Raw genomic sequence first — 16,396 nt, forward strand, 5'->3', positions numbered from 1 at the left:
CCGCCAGACGCGAGCGCTTCCCTCTTTGAGACAAAGATAGGCGGAGGGATACATTTTTTTTTAACAAAATATATTTCCGTTTAAACATTCAGTTTTAGGGAGTATACACTTTTAACGTTTAATGATGATGAAGTTTTAGCACTGTTAATAGTGTAATGAATTCAAGTACACAAACACTAAACTAGATAACAGTAATTAAATATCAAAAATGCAAATTAAGGTGTATAAGTTTACACTTCACACTTTGGATTATACATAGGGGGGGCGAGGGAGCCACACATCGAAAGTCCATGCCTAAAAAGGAAGGCAAGATATGAGGCGTTGTGGCCGAGTTCTTATAACATGTGTATTAATACATGTTTATGTCACAGGGTTGCTTGGGTTTTCTTTCATGATTCCTACCAACAGAATATCCATTATGGATTCTCTTTCAGTTGTATATAACATATGTGTAATACGCCGTCTATTGTTGAAATATTACGAGGGGCAGTCCGAAAATAAGTTTCCCCTATCGTTTTCCCCAGAAAAGCGAACAGCAATGGAGAAAACAAGATAGTAGTTTCACGCACCACACCCAGACACAAGTCGGTATTGTTCGCCCGCGATCCTGCAGATGGCGTCGTTGCAGCGCCTGCGCAAAGCGGAGAAGAGTCTCTCAGTCTGAGCCTGATATCTGTGGAGAGAATGCGCGTTTTGACATCGTCCCACCCAGTCCTGATCTCGCACTCATTAATTTCCATCTGTTTTCGGGCTTTGAAGAAGACTTTGGAAGAAATGTTGAAGTCACAGAAGCTGTTGGACGCTTCTTCCGAATGCAGAGCCCTGAATTTTTCCTGGAAGGGTTTTTGAAGCTTATAGACCAGTGTGGCAAATGTCTCAATGTGCGTGGTACTTACGTGGAAAAATAATGATACGTCTGACCTTTAATGCCACATGCTATTTTTGGTCTTACATCCCCACCTCTCCACAATCGCCTGGGGAAACTTATTTTCGGACTCCCCCTCGTACAGGTTGTGATAACTTTCTCCCCAACTCTCGTAGTTATGTATTGTATATGTAGCAAAATACGTTATTAACTTGCAGATCGTTTATTGTTGTTTGTCTTTCCCTAACATACTCCTTTACGCATGTACTACTTGTAAGAAAACATGCTGAATATACCAGTGAAATAGTTTTTGCATTGTTTCGTATTATTTTTGGTAATTATGACACTTCATTCAGTGATATATATAGCAGGGCGCAAAATTCACGGTCGCCAGGTTGCCGCTGGCGACTAGAAATTTAGAGCTGGCGACCATGCTCAGTGGAAATGGTTTCTGCCTAAACTCACAGAGTTGCGCAGTTTCTGTTTCGCACGAAAATAATTATCACTGAGGGAAAATCCCTGAATTTGGTGTAGAAGAAATAAAACTTTTTTTTTTTTTTTTTAAATACTTGCAACCAGATTTATAGTGAAAAAGTGGACCTTGTCTTAGCAGAATATAATGTAAAACTTTGTCCCATATAGGTTAAAGATAGAGCGTTAATAAAAAGAGCGTCCGGAATCGATTCCCACTACCGGCTTTTATTATAAATTTCTACTATAAAAAGTATTTTTACAAAATATTATACAAATAATCTTTCTAAGTATGCAAGGTTAGTTATAGGTAGTCTTTCACCGTAACGTCTCAGACAGGATCTCTACAGAGCCCCGAAGCAGGCTAAGCGGCTGAGGTTAGGATTCCCAGACAGAACCCCGAAGCAGGCTAAGCCAGGAGATAGGATAGGCGTAGTCCCGAAGCAGACTAGAAGAGGCCCTGGGGTTAGGTTACTCCTAATGTTCCGTGGCAAACAGTAGGAGGGACACCAGAAAACTGGTCTCGAATTGCCGATGTCCAGCCAATTTATAGAGGTCCTTGGGCGGCGGTGGCGCTGCTGCTCAGTTGACATCGTCTGCTACGTGGGAGGAGCCAGAACAAGGATGTTATAAATAGAGGATCTGCCCATATGTATCTTCATCCTATTAAATCGATGAAGCCAAAAAACAACCGAGCATCGGCACGTCTGATTGGCTACTCTCGTTTCTGCCATCGTCTGATTGGCTACTTTCGTTTCCGCCATGTTTGTTGGCTCAAAACATTGCGATCCTGTTGGGCGGAGTGGGCAGAGTAGGGGTGGCGAAACTAAGCCCGTCGTCTGCAGGTGATAGCAGATCCCTCTGGTATGTGGAATCCTCTTGCTAAACCACGTGGCGGTGTGGGTAAACATTGGCGTGTGGAATTGTTTATACACATCATCACGTGGGACATTACAATAAACTTTTGTTTTATTTATTGGCATTGAATCAGATACTGAAAAAGATTAACAATGAAAACTTAATTACGAGATTCTCAAATTTGCTTCCAATTGTCACATTTTGTGCAGCTTTACCTGTGAGCAGAGTTGACAAAAACGAAAGTTTTTATTAAAAAAAAAAAACTCGGTTTTTTGGTTTAAACCCGCTTTTTTTGTTTTGTTTTGTTTTGTTTTGTTTAAATAATTTGCTCTATATATATCACATGTGGAAAAAAATAAGTTTGTTTCGCCTTGGTGTTATTATGCAACAACCGGGTTATGCTGAAGGGATCACATAAGCTTAAAGCGGAATCCAAACAGCTTCTCAGCTTATATCCGAGTGAAATTTTTCTCCATTTGAACTCGAAACCGGGACTAATTGGTCACAAATGCGATATGTCTGCCGACTCACGCAAGAAGGACTCCTGATAAAAACGTTGCACTGATCTTTACATACTGTTAATATTATTGTCAAGAGTCATTTCAGAAGGACAAAAAGATAAACAATTGCACAAGTGAAACCTTATACAGAATTACACATGGACAATTTCAAAATACTGCAGAGTACAGAAGAACTAATTTAGTCCAAGTTAGTTCACTACGACTTTCATTAATCCAAGTTAAAGAAATATAACGATTTAATTTGCATATCAGTAAGAAAAGTGAATAAAGATACGAATTATTTGAGTCCACTTTAGCTCTGACCCATTTATACATAAATAGATACCAAAGATACTTTTAATTTCAATAAATGCCTCACGTAGGGTTTGTATGACCACCTCCCCCCCAAAAAGTACGGCACTTCGATGTATTTTATCAATAGTAAACATTATTAAAATGAAACAATATTTAGAATTTTTCTTTGATTGCAATTGCATAACAATAATAACAAACTACAAAAGATTCACAAAAGAAATATTCATAAACTTATAAAAAAAACAAAAGTTGCTTTTGTAGTATGATCTCTTTGAGTAATGTATGAAGAATTTAAGTCTGAATATAATACGAATAATATATGGGAGTGAAACCTGATAACCCACAAATGTGAGTTCATCAAGATTTTACGAACACTTACACTTCTACGAACATTTTAAATCTTTTTGGTTTAAACCAATTGCTTTTTTTAAAAAACCTCAACATAGTTAAGATTGCGTACAGGAATTCACTGAAGACTGACACACTGGATAGGGTTCCATCAATAGCTCTTCACTTAAGGACTTTGATCTGAAAACTGCAATCGTCAACTGGTACTTCAGTGCAGAGAGAGAGCGTTACACAAAAGTGAAGTCTTAAGGTAACATTTTTTTTTTAACATGTATACGAATTGTCCAATTCAAAATTTATTATCCTCAATCTATTGAGTGTCTAGTTTTGAAATTTTATGTCCCGATGTAATTTCTTTCTTTGTCAAACCAAAGGCGTTGTTGGAGGGGGTGGGGATGACCTCTCACATTTGTACGTGAAAGATACTGGCGACCATCATTTTTGGATTGGCGAGTGCATCTGACTTTGAAATTTTGCGCCCTGTATATGGTCTTTATCTTTTGTGTGCTTCAGTCCTTTTTAAAAATCCAATGCTTCTTTTTTTTTTTTATGTCGTATATTAAGAACGTAGTTTTTGCTTTGTGTTTCAGTGTGAGTTGCAGTTGATAATGGTACCGATTTCAGCCATTGCATCACAACTTCATGAGAATCAGAAGCAATTGAATGGAGATGAGAATCAGAAGCAATTGAATGGAGATGAGAATCAGAAGCAATTGAATGGATATGAGAATCAGAAGCAATTGAATGAAAGGGAGGAGCTTGAAAGAGACTGGGAGGAGATAAATGATGTCGAAAAAGAAGAAAATGATGAAGTGAATGAAATAGACCTGATTAATAATGAAAACGAGTCGAGTAGCGACAGTGATGATTCCGTTGTGGTGGAAAGAGAGGAAATTATGTTTAACGAATATACTGAAGAAGGTAGTGATGACAACACAAACAATGACACCTCAAATGCTTGTGAATCTTCTCAGAAAACGGAAAAGCCCAATAACATCGTTGCTAACAAGGCAGTTGTAGATGCAGGGGACGAAAACAGTTTTACGGCTCTCGAGGACCAATATGAAAATTCAGTGAAGCAAGTTGCTTCCCTTCTTGTAAGGGAGTATCTAGAAACGCAGTCGAAAGAAACGATGACTGACGAGGATCCTAGCAAAGATGATGATGATAAACTTGATTATGAAGAAGTGATAGTCGAAACACCCGAGAGTCCTCTTAAGCCCACTTCTCCGTCAAAGAATGAACACAAAAGTACAGAAGATTTACTGTCTTGTGCCAAAGTGGTACAAAACTTGGCAAACATTAACGAAACCATATCTAAAACAAAGGAACTTAATGAAACATCTGAAGCTCTCAAAAAGTATGCAGAGCATCCTAAGAAAAGATTTTTCAATACTTTTGAGCAAGAAAAGAAGAAAAAAACTAACGAATATGAATACGTTAGTTTTTCAGGTTGCAAAGCCAGAATTAACAAGTCAACCAACGAAGTGTCGTTAACTGGTTCTGTAATTTCGGAACCAGAAATCTATATCCGACATGTTCCTACTAAGTCTGTGGACCCACTGAGTACTGACAATTATCCGCTGTCTGTCAGTTCTTCAAAGAAATCAGTATCAAATTCCAGCACAAACGGAAATCAAACTTCCGATCATATCTCTGGAACCAAGGAAGAACCTGTTGTTAAAATGTCTACCAGTCCTCAGAAGAAATCAACATCAAATTCCAGCACAAATGGAAATCAAACTTCTGATCGTATCTCTGGAATCAAGGAAGAATCTATCGTTGAAAAGTCTGCCAGCTCTATGAAAAAATCAACATCAAATTCCAGCACAAACGGAAATCAAACTTCTAAAAATATCTGTAAACCCAAGGAGGGACCTATTGTTGAAAACTGTGCCAATCCTTTGAAGAAATCAACATCAAATTCCAGCACAAACGGAAGCCATACTTATAACAATATGTCTAAACCCAAGGAGGAACCTGTTGTTGAAAAGTCTGCCAGTCCTTTGAAGAAATCAACATTAAATTCCAGTACAAACAGAAATCAAACTGCCAATGATATCTGTAGAACCAAGGAGGAGCCTATTAGTGAAAGGTAAGCATTTAATATTTTAGATACTTCTATATATTCAACAAAAGAATTGAGACTTTTGTGTGTGTGTAAGATGGAATAAATCTAACGAAGCGAGCATTGTTCCTAAGTATAATATATTAGTTCTAATTATTCTATACTGTTACCGTGAACTTGTCTGTAGCTCTGTAACATAGCACCAAATTATTATTATTAGCTCCCTCGTTGCTGTGTGGTAGTAACGCTTCCTTGACACTCGAGACCCTAACTGGATTCTCTTCCAGGACTGATGTTGTGGTCTTGTAGTCCAGCTCTTAGAGGCGGAATAGTGTGGTGGGAAACGTCTTGTACTTTGATGTTGATCTTGCATGTTGGTTTCTGCACCCGCCAAATATACCGGACTCAAGTTGGGTGGTCCCATGCCAAAACGGACTAACTACATTTTTGATGAAATTGAGATAGAGTCACATTTTGTGAACTGAGAATCATGCCAGGATGAACCAAGTTTGTAACTTCTTTAGTTTGCCAAAGGATGGAGTAAGTTGTTGTGATGAGTGGATTCTATGGCGAGTGATGAACTTTTCAGTTTTCAACACAAATGTCATTCTTTTTTCAATTTCATCAAAAATGTAGTCAGTCCGTTTTGGCTTGGGACCATCCAATTGTGGTCGTGGTTCAGAGTCCACGTTAATAGCAACACCCTAGGTGCATGAGGACATTAAAACTCAAACTTGAGTTGGAAGTTCCGGTGGGAGCTTGTGTAACTTCGTAACCTAACTGTGGGTCAGCGTTTCTTACAGCCCTGGTACTGAAAGGGACATTAAGCTTCAAATCAATCAGATTACTAGTATTACTCTGCATTTTCTCCACTCCTCATCCGAGTAGGTGATATAGTAATACAAGGCTATCCAAGTAAATTACTTTCCCGCTCCTTTTTTTCCCTTTACAGTGCGGTTTGCAGAAAGTTCCTTAAAATTTTGCGTGTGTCTAATATTACGCTCTTCTGTATTTTCTCCAGTGGTAGAGTGTTCACCTCTGGTGCTTGGTTCGATCCCAGCTCGCGGCAAGTGAGCTTTGTGGTGGACAAACACCGCGTGCGTTGCTTTTCTTGGGGTTCTCCCGTTTCCTCCCACTTTCTTCATTCCACCATTTCATTCATTTCTTATCATCATCGTCACCTTTAACCTAACCGGTATAACCGTGGGACGTAAAACATAAAGATTTCATTTCTGTATTTTCTTTTATTAAACGCTTGCAGGGACTGGGTTTAGAAGTATTATAAATTCTAAATATTGTTTCATTTTAATAATGCGGGGAAAACTAAATACATGGAGGTTCGTCGAGATCATAATATTGCAAATTATGGATGCGTTAAAATATCAAACAATACTTTCGATAAAGTGCATACTTTCAAATATCTGCGGTCAGTATTAAGACCAAAACCATATTCACAAAAAAATTAAATGTCGACTAACAGTAGGGAATTCGTGTTGTTATTCAGTTCAAATCTTTTGTCGTCGAGGAATTTGAAGCTTTTAAAATATATGTTTGCGAAACCTGGTCGCTTACTCTGAAGGAAGAACGCAGACTCAAAGTACTTGAGTGGACAAACACCGTGTGCGTGGGTTTTCTCGGGTTTCTCCCGTTTCCTCCCACTTTCTGCATTCCACCATTCCATTCGTTACTCATCATCACCGTCTCCTTTAGCCTAACCGGCATAACCGTGGAACGTAAAACTCAAAGATTTCATTTCATTTTTTTTTCAAAATACTTGAGAACAAGATCCTAAGACGAATATTCAGATCCAAGAGGAACGAGAATGGTGAGTAGCGGAAACTTCATAACGAGGAACTAGATAGTTTATATCGTTTACCCAGCATTGTTAGGGTCATCAAGTCTAGAACGCTCAGGTGGGCAGGTCATGTAGCCAGAATGAAAAAAAGTAGGAACGCTTTCAAAGTTTTAATGGAAGTCCAATCTGAAAATGACCATTAGGAAGACTAGGCGCAGATGGGAGGACAATTAAGATGGATTTCACAGAAATAGGAATACAAAATATCAGTTGACTGGAGGATAGATGTCAATGGAGAGCTTTTATGGACGCTGTATTGAACCTCCGGGTTCCATAGGCCATAGTTAGTTAGTTGGTTAGTATTTTTTTTGTGACGTTTTCAATTCAGATTGTTTCAAATGCAGTTCTCAACGTCCAGTGGACCACTTCGATATCCAATATTGCTGTGGGTATTATTTTCACATTTTTGGTCTTCCATTGTCCTTTTATATTTTGAACTAGTTCTTTGTATTTTTCTATTTTTTTTTCTCTCTGTCTATTAGATGTACCCCTCCTTTCTCTCTGTTATTACTGTGGTAATACAAGACAACAGTTGCAGAAGATACCAAATGTCAAGAAAGAATACAGCACATCACAAGGGGATGCTCAATGATAACAAAACTGAATACAAGGAAAAATACTGGCAAAAGTCATATATCAAGAAATGCAACAGAAATTAGTGATGAGCAAATGTAAGACCAAGACCGGGGTGGTCTTGGTCTTGGTCTTGCATATCCAGTCTTGGTCTTGGTCTTGCACTGGAACCCTTGGTCTTGGTCTAGGTCTTGCATGCAAGAATCTTGCAAATCTTGCATTTAAGAAATCTCAAGCTTTTCATAGGTAAATTTTTGCTATTTATATAAGGGATAATAAACTCTACAATGCGCCAATAGTAACGGAAATACAATGTATGTTTCTAAATGTAATATACTTTAACTTCGTGTAAGTATGATGATAGTGTATAACATAGATGATGACCTTTATTTTTTTAATGGGTGCTCACGCATCACTACTTATAAGATATGCCTAAATCACAACGTTTCGTATTTTTTTTTTTTTTTATTTTTTAACAAATCCAACACTCCACTGGTTCCCAAACTGAGGAGGCTACCCATGAGACACATGTAAGAAAATCAAGACGGCACAGATTATTGAAATACCATTAATTGCAAAATTATTTTTACACTCTAAAGGTGTCAGATTTTTCCTTTCAACCACGATTAGCTAATCTTTGTATTAAACAAACTTCCAATTAAATATTGAAATTTTGTTTTACTGATTCCAATATGTACTCTATGGGACAGAAACATTCACATTACGCAAAAGCAATGAAAAAATTGCAGGCTTTCGAAACATTGGCATGGAGAAAAAAGGAGAGAATTAGCTGTGTTGAACGGAAAATGAATGAGAAGGTGTTAGAAATATTAGCAGTAGGGAAAACAAGAAGAATTCTAGATATTGTTAAGAGGAGGAAGAGGAACTGGTTAGGATATTGGCTGAGGAGGAACTGTATTATGAGAGACGTGCTAGAGGGTTTGGTGGAAGGAAAGAGAGGGAGGGAGCGAAGGAGACTATAGTTGAAGGAAGGTATTAAAACAGAAAATTACTACGTCAAGACGAAGAGGCTAGCTTGAGGACCACCGAACGTCGAACCTTCTCAGTTGCAGCAAGTAACCTGCCAATAATGGTAGAATAGGTATTATGATGACGATTATATATTTAGCAATATTGACCAAAAAAGGAGGGAGAGAAAATTAAATAATAATTATTATAATCAAACCTCTTAATATTTTAGAATAATTTGAGTAAAAACTGAGAACGACTCAATTGTCTGTCTCTTTTGTGTAATTTTGTGTAACTCAATTTATATAAATACTTTTGACCTGTATTAGAAATACAAAATAACGGCATCAAACTCCAAGTTATTTGAAGTCTCACTTGTGAATATGGTTTACTAGCGTCAATTATCCACTCCGTTGGGTTAAACTAAAAAATTTAAAATAAAAAAAAAATAATAATATATTTCGTTAGTCAGTCACTTTTTTACTATTAGCAAAGCGCTCTCTGATGTCGGTCATTTTCGATTATTTTTATATTTCTCTCCTCTCCTCCTCCCCAAGTTGCGGGGCTGAATTTGGATTTAAACGGCATCAGAAGTGTCACTGTTCGTCTCAGAGACCCCGAAATCTATGGATTCGGTACTAATATCGGTCATTTTCAATAAACTTATGTATCTCCTCCTCCCTCATGTTGCGAGGCACGGCATCGAAAGTGTCATTGTTCATCTCAATGACCTCGAAAACCATGAGTTCGATATTGATAATGGTCATTTTCTATAATTTTATATATCTCGTTCCTCCCCCAAGTTGCGGTGCTGAATTTGCATTTAAACGGGATCGGAAGTATCGCTGTTCACCTTAGCGACGCCGAAAACTATGGATTTGACACTAATATTCGTCATTTTCGATCATTTATATTGTAAAGGAATCTATGTGTTTGCGTTGGATCCCACATTGAAGACTGTTGTGATTGATTTATTATCGATTTATTGATTATATACATATTTGTTTTACCAGCGAACAATGATGTAGGCTACTTATTTTTGTTTGTGTTATTCGTGTCTTGTGAGTTTTAGCGCATTTTGGAAAGGACAGAAACCTTTTATATGATTATATTACGCCATGAGAAACAAACGGGTTGTAGTCTAGTGCTCTGAAGAACCGGTGACCGACTGATTTATCTTTCGCTGAATCAGCATTTTACAATTGTGATGTGATTTATGTAATTGTTATTACTGTTTTGTAATAAATTCATGAGAGACACCATCCTGACTCCTCCCACTACCTTTACCACACCTCCTGTGACGTCTGGTACTCGCTTCTAGGCTCACTTGTAATAGTCGCCGAGCCTTGGGCCCGAGCTTAAATAGGACCGAAGACTTCCGCTTTGGGAAGTCGCGGTCGAAGAAGAGGAGGTCGCAGTCGAAGTTGCTGTCGGAGTTAAGTTGTGAACTGGCAGATGGCTGTTGCATCTGGCCAGTGGAGAAGAGCCTGAAACCAGAGGAAATTTCATCAACCATCCGAGACCAGTGGAACACCAGAGCAATCGAGAGAGCAAGGAGCCGAGCCAGTGGATACCAGCTTCTGAGCCCAGACGTCGAAATGAAGGTATTCCTTTCAATTTCCTAACCTCCTTCCTACACCCAGTCTCTCTTTTTTAAGAAAACCTCTTGCTAAACTCATTTCTGATAATTATGCCTTCTCGTCAAAGGATAGCCGTCCGGTCTTAGTACCTGTCTTGAGCTAGAATCCCCATTTCTTTCTTCTGACGGCTTAGGTAGGCTTAGTTTTGATAGTCTTTTCTTCCCCCTTACACACCCTTTTCAATATCCCCTCCCCTCCGCCAAGCTACGGGGCTGAACTTGGATTTAAATAGCATCGGAAGTATCACTGTTTGTCTCAGCGACCCCCTAAAACTATGGACTCCATTTTAATATCGGTCATTTTCGATCATTTTTAAATATCTTTCCCCTCCCCATCCCCTAAACTGCACCGTCAAAAGTAAAATGATAAAAATTATGAACTTCATCTATGTTGAAAATTTCATCAAGATAGGTTGGGTGTTTCAAAAGTTAAGTTTTATTTATTTTATATATATATATATATATATATATATATATATATATATATCCCCCAAAGCCAAACCCTAGGTTCTACCATCAAAGTGAAACAAACTCTAAAAAACTTTCCAGGAGCGAACTTTATACATGTTAATAATTTGATTGAGATCGGTTCAAGAGTTATTAAGTCACAAACTTAGTCACTTTTATTTTTATTTATATTGATTTTTGTACATCTTCCCCTTCTCCTTCAGCCCTACGTTGCTCCGTCAAAGTGAACTGGCAGATAACATTCCAGGATTGAACCTCATCTAAGTAAAAAATTTGATCGAGATTGGTCGTTTGGTTCAAGAGTTATTAAGTTTTATTTATTATTTTATAACTCCCTCATTTTATAACTCCCTCTTGTCCCCTCCCCTAAGTTTTACCATCAATGTGAAATGATGAAAACACTCCCAGGCCCAAACCTCATCTATGTTGAAAATTTGATCGAGATCGGTCGACTGGTTCGAGATTAGGAGTCACAAAAATAGTCACTTTCAATTCTATAATGTAGATTTATTGTTGTAGTATGATGTTATATCGCTCAATCCTCGATGTGCCGTATACCTAAGAAGGCTAAAAGTTATATTAATAAACAGTTATTCAACGTATAAGCATCCGCCCGTGAAATCAAACTAACTTGCGGTCACATGCACTAAGTTTCTGTCATTGTCATGAAAATATTATTTCGATATTAATTTTATGAGCACACATTAAAAATTTCCAACGGATGCTTGAGTCTCCGAGCAAGGCCATACCCATGTAGTCGACACCTCTGGTGTACGGTATTACTGATGTTCAATACTATATTTCTCTTTAGTTTTGGAAGAAGAAAACCACTAATATGTTTTGAAATGAAATGAAGTATCTAGTTTAACGTCTCACGATTATGCACCAAGGCTAAGGGAGACGGTGATGATGGGAAATTACTGAAATGGTGGAATGAAGAAAGGAAGAGGAAACGGAGAAACGCCGAGAAAATCCACGCAAAAAAGCTCACGTGGCGCAAGATGACACCTGTGTGGTTTGAAAACGAGCAGTATCTACAGAAAACGCCAACAACCAATTCAGAAAACGACATATTGTAGCTGGGCAGATCAACTCACACGGATTGCATAAACTACTGGGAACACATTCACTGCAGCAGCATTTTTAGTGAAGCCAAGAAATCCATCTTCTATAAAAAAAAATCAAGTAATGCCGGTACTTGTGCAAGAGTCTTGGTCTTGCAGGTATGGTCTTGGTCTTGCACTCCTTAGTCTTGGCCTTGGTCTTGCATCGGGATTCCTGGTCTTGGTTTTGGCCTTGGTCTTGATCTTGCACTGCAAGACCAAAGACCCTTGCGCTCATCACTAACAGAAATGTTACCAGAAGAAATATTGTATTACGAATATCAACCGGAAGCCCTACTAGAAATAAAGATAAACTTTACTGGGACAAAACAATACTAACCGATAAACAAGTACATCATTACATTTTTTTTTCTTTCTTCCTCTCGAAAACCGCTCCAAATTTTAAACTTAGTGTATGAACTGCTGTGCAAAAAAACTACAATTTGTAGTATGTTACATGAGCAACGCTGGCCACTTCATCAGAAGATATTTATATTGTTAAATGCTCGCACATTTATTAAACTACCTAGTTATATCATAAATACTGTCACAAGTTTGAATGTGAATAACACAGAGAATATTAACACCAAGGCAATTTATTTTGGTCATGTTTCACATTGATACGTTGTACACCTGACGCACAAATCATTTTTCGAAATGTCTCCCCTTGGCCTTGATGCAGGCACGAAGTCTGTCCGGCCACTGACCAATGGTATTACGCACCACGTCCATGGAAAATTGTTCACTGCTCGGGTCAAGGATTGTTTCAGACTGTCGACAGATGGATGCCGTTTATGGCAGACCTTTGCCTGAAGAACTGCCGAAACTTTTTAATCCAACGGGTTAAGTTCCGGGCTGCTAGAAGACCAATCAACGGTAGAAATGAAGTCGGGGACGTTCCATGCCAGCCAGTCCTGGGTTGTTTTCGTTTTGTGGCCTGGAGCGAAATCCTGCTGGAAGGTCCACCTTTCTCCAGGGACAGTGGTTTCACTATAGGTGTTAGCACTGTGTTCTGGTACACCTTGGTAGATGTTTTAACATTTTTTTCGCAAAAATGCAGCTGGTTGTGCCTGAGTAGCTCACTCCCCACCAAACCATCACTGATTCAGGATGATGTGCCCTCTGAACCCTTGGAGCTGCCTCAGCAGCTACAGTAGATGGCATGGCATACACACGGTCATTTTGGGCGTTGTAGACCTGCTCAATTGTGAACACCTTTTCGTCAGTGAACAGAATCTTTCTGTGCAGCTCGTTGGCGTAACGCCGCAACAGTCTCTTTGATTTAAGTACCCTCTGCGACATTAATGTTTGGGTCAAAAAGTGACCAGTCCGTTTCTTATACGCCCGTAGATGTAGGTCACTCCTGAGCACACGAGACATGGAATTTCTGCTGATGTCCATCTCAGCAGCTATCACACTATGTTCGAACAGAATTTCTTCGAATTCTTACTGCGACTGCTTTGTGGCAGGATTTCTTCGAATTCTTGCTGCGGCTGCTTTCTGGACCTGCGGGATTCGTACCGTTCGTGGTTTGTCACTCCTTGCGCGGTCAGCTGCCGTTCCAGTCTCGGTGTATCGCTGTATGGCGCAATACACGAATCTCTTGCTGATTTGTAGTGCTTTCAGGAGGTTGAAAATCTCACCTGCTGTCTTCCCGACCTTGTGTAGTGCAATTACTGCTACACGATTTTCGTAATCGCCCCACTCCATCAGAACTCAATACAATATCAACGTATGTCATGAACAGTCACACACACACACTACATGCATCTTCCGCTTTATACACAGATGACAGCACTGTGCCACTCCGGATGCCTACAGCGCCACTACAAACTTTGTTACAGTATTTATGATATAACTAGGTAAATATTGATAGGTGGAAAGATAAGTGACTTATATCCCCCCACTTTTCAATGGTGAGCTTAATCCGAACTATATCCTGGCTGAGCAGAGAAAACAGCACGTTACTCATATGATTCCCTGTCTCTACATGTTTACAAACTACAAACAGTTTCAAGAACTTTGAGTCATGTAAATATAGGTTGCTGAAATTTTAAGAAGACATATTTCTAGAAGAATTTATTCAACTCTTTCTGTCAGTTTTCTTGATACTATTAATTTAATATGCTTAAAGATAATTTGAATATAATGAAATATCAGTATTATTCTTGCATTTTACAAAACAAAATTGCTTTTCATAGCGAGAGGTAGTGTTCCTACGAAATTTAACTTTAAAATGTTTCTTGAGTCCTAATTTAAAAACACAGGTAACAAAGTATATATTTAAAAAAATAATTTATTTTTTAAATATTTCTTCACTCCTCTGTTTGCGTTTTTATTTTCATTGCTAATTACAGTTACTTGCAGTAGAATATGTCAAGAATTACTTGAAATTACTTTGAAACATATAATGTAGAAAGTAAATTACAAATGTTTTCAGCTACTTTGCTGAAGTAGTAGTTGTTTTAAGGGTCGAGCTTAAAAAGGAAACAAACTCGACGTATGCGCAGCAAAATGTATAATGCATATCAGTTCTTCAAATGTTTAATTTTCTCTTGTATTCTAAATTAAGATAACCTAGCTTGTAAGACTGACATTCCAAGTAAATGTGATTTTACTTTATTTCCTGAGATCTTCTAGTCTTTTAGGAACGAAGACCAAACAACAGATGAATGGAGTGAGTCATATGGTGACAGAAAACAGTAGAACGTTTTCAAATATTACTGCTGATTTTGATGGGTTTTTGATTTTGTACTCCTTGGTTTTGGCTCAGATGAAAGTCATGGGACAGCGGTGGCTCAATGGTAAAGCGTTCACCTCTGGTACATGTGGGGTCCCTGGTTCGATCCCATCTCGCGCCAGGTGAACTTTGTGGTGGACAAACGCCGAGTGCGTGTGAGTTTTCTCGGTGTTCTCCCGTTTCCTTCCACTTTCTTCATTCCACCATTTTATTCATTTCTCATCATCACCATTTCCTTTAGCCTAACCGGCATAATCGTGGGACGTAAAACTCAGATTTTCAAACGAAGGTCATCGGACAGGGGCATACAGTATCGTGGGGTCGTGGGACACTCGAATTGGCAGAAAAACAATAATTAACAGACGGTTAGTCATCGTAGTCTATTCGTAGAAATGAGATTGACCCTATTTCGACCTTTTTTTTAAAAAAAAAATCTGTTTGGGTTTAAAATAAAAATCATGTATGATATTTGCACCTTACTGTATTTTCCTGTATAGTAAGTAGCTATGTTTTGATCGTATATCGTACAAGATGAATTCGAGGGTTGCTCAGGGGTAAAGATCCCCGGAGATAACGAAATTCCCCTCCAGACCTTCTGAGATCGTTACTGATACAAACAATCAAATAACGGCATTCATACAGTAATATTATCGTTCAATTTCCAGTCCTATCTGTGACAAGAATACAGGGAAAATGAATAAGACCTAAAGGAATTCGAAAAGATGTACTTAAGTCTCTGGAAAGCAGTGTAGGTTTGTGTGACCAGAAGTATACCATCACGTCTCTGTATACCAACTTTGGCATTGCTATCTTGCCTCCCTCTTGGTATTGTATTTTTAATAGCAAACAGTGTATCTTATATCATTTATTTTCCAACATCAATTCTGAAACTTTTCTGACATATATTGCATACACGTTGAACCATTTATAGCAAATTTGGGTCCTTCGCTCGGGCTTATTCAAACAGAAATTTCTTAAAGATACTTCTGCAAAAAGTACATTTTGATCGTAAAGTAGTCAAAAAAATAAGAACAATTTTGCAAATATGATTTCTTTATGATAGTATTGGACGCATATAAAATAGTTGAAATAAACGTACTTTTAAGCGTCATTTTAAATGAACCGTTGACTTTGGTTTAAGGAATTCATTTTCTACTGTATTTAATCGCTTTTGGATCAAAATATCCAATTTATTTCAATCAAAAATTTTCTTGTACCTGGAGAACTACATATAATGTGCTGGAAAGGGTCACGTAAGCTTAAAGCGGAATCCAAACCGCTTCTCGGCTTACATCCAAGAGAAATTGTCCTCCATTTGAACTTGAAACCGGAACTAATTGGCCACAAATGCGATACGTCTGCCGACTCACTCACGAAGGACTCCTGATAAAAATACGTTGACTGATCTTTACACATTTGTTAATATAATCGTCAAGAGTCATTAGGACAGAAGGACAAAAAGATAAACAATTGTACAAGTGAAACCATTATACAGAATTACATATGGACAATTTCAAAGTACTACAGAGTACAGAAGAACTAATTTAGTCTAAGTCAGTTCACTACGACTTCTATTAGTCCAAGTTAAAGAAATATAACGACTTACTTTGCATATCAATAAGAA

At 38.2% G+C, this 16,396-nt stretch overlaps 1 protein-coding gene across 1 annotated transcript in view; it reads left to right on the forward strand.

The window, feature by feature from the left end:
• LOC145663053 (uncharacterized) overlaps positions 1-16,396 on the forward strand; it is a 35,999-nt gene that overhangs the window by 7,934 nt on the left and 11,669 nt on the right. The window contains exon 3 of the mRNA XM_081729213.1: positions 3,948-5,452. Within this exon, the coding sequence (XP_081585339.1) occupies positions 3,948-5,452 (1,505 nt within the window). The remainder of the gene's footprint in view (positions 1-3,947; positions 5,453-16,396) is intronic.

The sequence above is a fragment of the Thermobia domestica genome, chromosome 10 (assembly GCF_964235325.1).
Source record: "Thermobia domestica chromosome 10, izTheDome1.hap1.1, whole genome shotgun sequence".
Lineage (NCBI taxonomy): Eukaryota > Metazoa > Arthropoda > Insecta > Zygentoma > Lepismatidae > Thermobia > Thermobia domestica.